Source organism: Etheostoma spectabile, chromosome 2 (genome assembly GCF_008692095.1).
Source record: "Etheostoma spectabile isolate EspeVRDwgs_2016 chromosome 2, UIUC_Espe_1.0, whole genome shotgun sequence".
NCBI classification, from domain to species: domain Eukaryota; kingdom Metazoa; phylum Chordata; class Actinopteri; order Perciformes; family Percidae; genus Etheostoma; species Etheostoma spectabile.
In genome coordinates this window covers 6,751,299-6,757,683 of record NC_045734.1, presented here as the reverse complement: position 1 = coordinate 6,757,683, position 6,385 = coordinate 6,751,299, and the positions used below count along the sequence as shown (strand labels likewise).

General features: G+C 42.3%; 2 protein-coding genes across 2 annotated transcripts in view; both read left to right on the top strand.

Annotated features, from left to right (window-relative positions):
* Nucleotides 1–2,465: 2,465 nt before the first annotated feature.
* On the top strand, nucleotides 2,466–3,323 carry percc1 (proline and glutamate rich with coiled coil 1). Its single transcript, XM_032535321.1, has 2 exons — nucleotides 2,466–2,618; nucleotides 2,733–3,323. Exons 1-2 carry the CDS (start codon nucleotides 2,466–2,468, stop codon nucleotides 3,321–3,323), a joined length of 744 nt encoding a protein of 247 aa, XP_032391212.1.
* Nucleotides 3,324–4,579: 1,256 nt separating this feature from the next.
* pdia2 (protein disulfide isomerase family A, member 2) overlaps nucleotides 4,580–6,385 on the top strand; it is a 5,883-nt gene continuing 4,077 nt past the window's right edge. Inside the window, exons 1-2 of the mRNA XM_032543259.1 lie at nucleotides 4,580–4,937; nucleotides 5,654–5,866. Of these exons, the coding sequence (XP_032399150.1) occupies nucleotides 4,598–4,937; nucleotides 5,654–5,866 (553 nt within the window). The 5' untranslated portion in view covers nucleotides 4,580–4,597. The remainder of the gene's footprint in view (nucleotides 4,938–5,653; nucleotides 5,867–6,385) is intronic.

The following is a 6,385-nucleotide window of genomic DNA, read 5'->3' as shown; positions in this document are numbered from 1 at the left end:
TGTGTGTGTGTGTGTGTGTGTGTGTGTGTGTGTGTGTGTTTATGTGCTTATGTGCCTAAAAGCGTGTGTAATTCATTGTCAGGCTCTTGAGAGCTGACATATTGCCGCTATTGATCTTTAGTCCTAAAATCAACAGAGAAGCCTGGATACTGATGACAGGCAGGCCAGGGGAGTCAGGGTGTCTTGATAACACACACACACGTATAAATGCTAACATGCACATATAAACAGAAGCACATGCACATATTTACAGAGTTACAGATGTGAAGGTTGGTAAAATCAGGACTTAATCAGTGTGACTAAAAATTATCCAATCATCGCTTTTAGGATTGACACGTTATATACATGCACTCAAACATTATCCATACATGTTATCCATACAGCAACACACTATAAGTTTACTTTATCCTGTGTTATCTACAGTAAAGTAAACCAGCCTGACTTTATCTTCCAAAGGCAACATTGCTCTTATAAATATTGTGCTGGCTAACATTGTTTGAATCCACTGCACTTTATGTTAATGAAAGTAAAGATCTCAATGATTCCAAAGATCTCAAATATTTCTGGTTAAATGTTGAAGAAATGCAAAAAAAGAATACAAATTTCCCAAAACATCTAAAATATGTTCCTTATTGAAGGGTAAAATTATGACTAATTTTTAGTGCAGATTTCTATAGAGCTTTACACTTATTTTACAAATTACATATTTTTTGTAGAGACATTTGATTGTTATTTGAGATGACATGCTCCTTCATTAAGATGGACTGACACTGTAGTTTATTTTAAGTCAATCCCATTTCCACAGTCCTGCTGCTGTAAATACTCAGAAAATCGAATGTGTATTAATCCACAGCTGAAAGTAGTCCCCAACAAACACAATAGAGCCCTGTTTGAGTATTATTTGCTAAAAGCTACAGTCCCCAGGTTTTAGGAAATGATTGAGTCTTTTTTTAAATAAAAATATAACTGTTTTTATGATTTTTTTGATTTTGCGCTTAGGGGCACTATGCTGTTTGTATTGAGACACGCCCACATTTTAGTTTTTGGTTATTTTATGGAAATTTGTTTACAATTTGTGTTATTGTGTGACTTTGGTGTATCAAACTAACCCTTTCAATCACCAAAGTCACACAATAACACTAACTAACTAACTAACCAATCAAGGCAGCGGTATATCAGTAACTCCCATGTTCTACAAGGTAATGTGACTGTTTTTGTCAAAGGAGTCTGGTGCATTTAAAGAGAGCCTAGCAGGATCAGTTCTCCGTCAGAAAGCGATGTCCAACGACAAGGTAAAGTTGTGAAATATTCTAAATATACTGTACTTAAACTAATAATAATTTTCTATATATATGTGCCTTTTTTAGGTGGCTATAAATAATTTTGCTGCTGCCAACTAACACAGCAGTACATGGCTAACCTGCCATGTCTGTCATTCTGCCTGGTTCTTAACCAGTGACAACCCCCCCCCCCCCATCTACTGTGGTTAAGTACTTAAAAATATCCAAAATATCATTTGAAGTAAAATTATTCTTGCAGCTCTGCCATGCAAAGTGCTAATCTGCTCGTCGGAAGCCCACGAGGCTTTTTCATGTTTTATTCTCTATTTGTTTTTGTTCTGCAAGTCAGTCAATAGCCATATGTAAAAGTCATGGTGTGTCTAAGCACACAGTCATCTTTTTAAAGAGGAGGAGTTGACGTTTGGGAGGTTGACGTGGTTCACTCTTGTGAGTTTAATGTCATGTACTTTTGAGTTCCACTTAAAGAACATCATGGTGTGTCATGTTCTAAAGGAGAGCCCTGTCCAACCAGGTTGCGCTGTATCTCCGTCTGCTGATGTCTGTTCAGAGTGTTCCCCTTTAGAAGTCAAAACAGCATATGATTTGATTTCATGCTCTTTTATCCTTTAACTAGCATGATAACAGGGATGGAAAAAAGTTGTGTGTGTGTGTGTGTGTGTGTGTGTGTGTGTGTGTGTGTGTGTGTGTGTGTGTGTGTGTGTGTGTGTGTGTGTGTGTGTGTGTGTAAAACTACTCTCCATCATCCCCTAGCAGAGGATCCATTAGCCTTGGACCCCCTCCCCGGTTGCCCAGTGATAAAGTAAACAATGTGTTTGGCCATCCGGCAAGCAAATATTTGTTCTGGAAGCTGCCTCATCCGACGGCGGACACACACGTCTGCAGCCGTGTGCTGAGGTATATATACAGTGACCATCCTGGTGGTCCAGTATTACATATGCACACACACACGTGGATCCATCAATGACCCATGACAAACCTTTCCTCGGACTTCAACACAGATTCACCTGAACCTGGCCGCTTAGGTAAGACAACTTTTTCTCCTTTTCAACCAATTTAAAAAAAAAAAATACATATATATATATATATCCTATCAACAAACTGCTTTCCAATTTGATTCTTACTTTTTCTTTTTTGTAACTGTCTCTCCAGCATCAATAAGCCAACATGGCAGCAGACATCATGAGAAACTTCCTCGTCCAGGCCCCGACTCCAGCCTTCTTCCCCCTGATTTTCCAATACTCTCCATGCAAGGAAGACGAAGATGTGGAAATGCTAGAGGAAAAGCCAGAAGTGAGGGAAGATGAGGAAGAAAGAGAGGTAGAGGAAGAGGAGGAGGAGGAGGATGAAGAGTCTGAGGCTCAGGAGGAAGAGGAGGAATGTTTGGAGGAGGGTTTTTTAAATTCTGCCCACTTTGCTTTGGATGTGACCAAGCAGCTGCTCAGGTTTGCAGATCTCATCAGCCGTGACATCCAGCGGTACTTTGGTCGCTGCTCTGGTGATCAAGAAGCTTGTGACATTTACAGCGACTCGGTCTCCGTCACAACCAGCGGGCGTCTGCGTTACTATGACGACCTGCTGAAAATCGCAAGAGCGGGAAGTTCGGAGGAGCAAGAAAACAGCCTGGTGACTTGTGCTGATGATCAAGGAGTCGGGGTTTCTAAGGGCAACAGCAGTTTGGGGCCCCTGGCTGAATTGTTCAACCACAGGGTCCCGAGTCAGGGCCGCAGCCGACCAATGATCAAGCGGCATCTCCCACTCAGTTTCTGGACTGAGCCAGTCCCCTACTGCTCTCTGGTTGGTTTCAGCAACACACCTGTCGTCACACACACAAACAGTGACACACCTTCACAGGACACCACACACACAGACGCTAGCACACACATGCACTACAGCCCACTCCCACATCACAACACACACACCCTTGACAGCACTCAGCCGGACTTCAGTGACTTGCTGGCCAACTGGGATCCAAACCCGGAGCTCACACACACACTGACGGAGAACACACACATGCAGCATTAAACACCACAGCCTGCCGGAACTTACAGCTTTTTTCATGTCCTTTTCAATCTATAGAGATAGAGACTTGTATAAAGTTTAATAAAAAAGGAAGAAAACAAAGCAGAAACAAATCAATACGTGTTGTGCACCGTTTTTCTTTGTTTGTCCTAAAGGGTTAGTTCACCAAAATTCAACTTATTTCTTTTGAACCTCTAGTGGTATCCAGTCATGCAGAGAGTGTTGTTTTGATGCAAAATCAAACTGGCTCAGGAATTGAAAATTGAACATCCATTTATTTTGTTCTTGACTTATTCCCAGACCTCCGGTGCTTTACCTCCTCACCTTGCTGCAATTAAGTTTCAGGTGTAGTTCAGGACACCGGGACATCACTGTTGGATGTGGTTACACGTGCAACAGAGCACACTTCTGGCCATCAGTGAGGCTGTGTGTGGTCAGAGGTGAAAAGAGATTAAAACTTTAAACCTTATGGTAGTAAAATACTGCTTTTTAGCCTCTTAGTTACTCTGTCTTGCATAGGTCTCCCAACTCTATGGAAGTGCAATACTAAATTGCTGTTTTATGTTGGGGCATGTTATATCTTTATCAGAGAAAGTAGGGAGATGACAGGAAACAAAGGGAGAGTGAGAGATGGATTACAATGGTCCTCAATCTAAAGACTAGAATAATAAATTAGTTAACTGAGCATTTTAAGGGGATTAAAATATACAACCATTCCTGGGACAACACGTAGCATGAAACTGCTGACATGTTATTGGCAGTACTCGACTCCAAATAGCCCTCAGGTCCTGTCTTTTCCGTTAACGTTAGCGAGGGGGGAGAGGGGGGGCGTGTTCGCTTTAGGTTAAATAAATGGAAATAGTGAGATAAAAGAGTCAAGGGAACATAAAAATCCACATCATGACTGTGCTCTCTTGCTGTTTTTAGGTAAATGATGGGCATGAAAATGGTCTGATAATGCCCAGAGAAAGAGGAGTGAATAATTAAAGAAGTATACCCATGTGCATGCTACCATCTGGTGGGTGAAGAGTTCTAAAAGCTAAAGACAATACAAAAAATAGTCAGATAAGAGTCAATAGAAGAGGGAGGGGGGGAAAAGTTGTTGAAGCTCTGAAAGTAAATCATCCAGTTTGCTCCATTCTCAATCTACAGGGCAGAATGTGATTGGTTTAGAGTCCCGTGAAGGCGCACCGTCTGATTGGATGACAGGGAAGGCCAGTAACATTTTGACACACTCTCCATCTTAGACACATAAAGGCACAAACTTTCAGTGACACATGTACTGTGGGTGTCCATACACGAGCAGAGGTACCAGAGCAGAAGCAAACATGAAGAGACACACACTTTTGACCCTAACTCTGCTGGGCCTGCTGCTGTGGCCCTCCTGCATCCGGGCCGACGACACAGACGCCAAACAGACAGAAACACAAGAAGACGCATCGAAGGAGAGAGATTCAGAGGAGACAGAAGAGAATCCAGGAGAGGAGGAGGACACCAATGAGTCACCAAAGAAAGAGAAAACAACAGAGATAGAGGAGGAGAAAGATGTGTTGGTTCTCCACATCAACAACTTTGCCAGAGCACTCAGCGAGAATCAGTATCTACTGGTTGAATTCTGTAAGTACTTATGATTTATATCTAATGTAGAGTGCACACTGTTAATGATGAATAAAGTCCTGTGCCAAACAGGTGTAAAGAATTTCATCAAATCTATTTTTCTTACATTTGTGTTGCTTTTTTTTTTTTTAGCACAAACAACATCAGTGGCAACATATTTTGGGTTAGAATGAATAGTTATTGAGAAGTTAAATGTTAAAAGGATGGTACGTTCCTAAAGAAGACATGCAGAGTAGAATGGATCTGGAGGTTCATTCTTGACCTTGCATACACGTACTAAAATGTTGCTGAAGAAGGCCGTGGGTGGACCTTGTGTTTAGAGCATTTATCACAGAATACACATATTTTTGTCTGTTCTATCTCTCATGAGCTCTGAGGCGTTATCATACAAATGTGCAAACACGTGGCCTCTCCTGTCCAGATGCTCTCTTGGTTCAACTCTCCCACAGATGAGTTTAGCACTGCGAGTGGAGAGGTCCAGACAAGGAAAAGAGTAAAGGGGATAAAGCCGAAGCCAAACTGCCACTGTTGCTATCAGCAGCCTATTTCCATGTGTATCTTTGCATGTGATAGCAACAACTGGACAGAACAGAGGCCTGTTGAGTAGCTGCGTCTCGGCTGGTTATTGATTTCCAGTATTTCTTCTACACGGAAACATTTCAACACAGTCCCATGCTGTGTAAAGAAATTAACTGTATGTGTGTGTTTGTGTGTAGATGCTCCCTGGTGTGGCCACTGCAAACAGCTGGAGCCTCTTTACGCAGAGGTTGCTGGGAAGCTGAAGGAGGAAGAAGCAGCAGCAGCGATGCGTTTGGCCAAGGTGGACGCCACCGAAGAGACGGAGCTGGCAGAAGAGTTTGAGATCGGCGGCTTCCCAACTCTGAAACTGTTTGTTAACGGAGACCGCAAACAGCCTGTCGACTACACTGGTAAACACACTATGTAACTGTAGAATGGTAAAATGGTAAAACGCACCCACACACCCATATCAGCCCTTCATTTCACCACTCCCTTTATCTCTTCCTATCAAGATTGCTCCAGTGTCTACACACAATGTAACTGTAGAATGGTAAAATGGGAAAACACACACACACACACACCCGCCCACCCATATCAGCCCTTCATTTCACCACTCCCTTCATCCCTTCCCATCAAGATTGCTCCAGTGTCTACACAATGTAACTGTAGACTAAACTGGTAAACACACACAAAATATAAAGCCTCTGTCAAGCTTCTCAGATTCACAACCACATGTGCCTAGTCATCACTAACTGTAACCTGAACCTGAACCTGGTGTGTGTGTGTGTGTGTGTGTGTGTGTGTGTGTGTGTGTGTTCACCGCTGAACCTGTCTACCGTCTTTTACATGCCTTAAGCTGTTTGATTGGATCAACAGTATTTTGTCTTTTAGGGTCGAATGCACAAATCCACAGTATTTTGTTTAATCTT

Coding starts and splice junctions, on each gene's coding strand:
- percc1 (XM_032535321.1), top strand. CDS start 2,466: ATGGCAGCAGACATCATGAGAAACTTCCTCGTCCAGGCCCCGACTCCA. Junction 2,619..2,732: donor AAGATGAGGAAGAAAGAGAG/GTAGAGGAAGAG, acceptor GATGTGACCAAG/CAGCTGCTCAGGTTTGCAGA.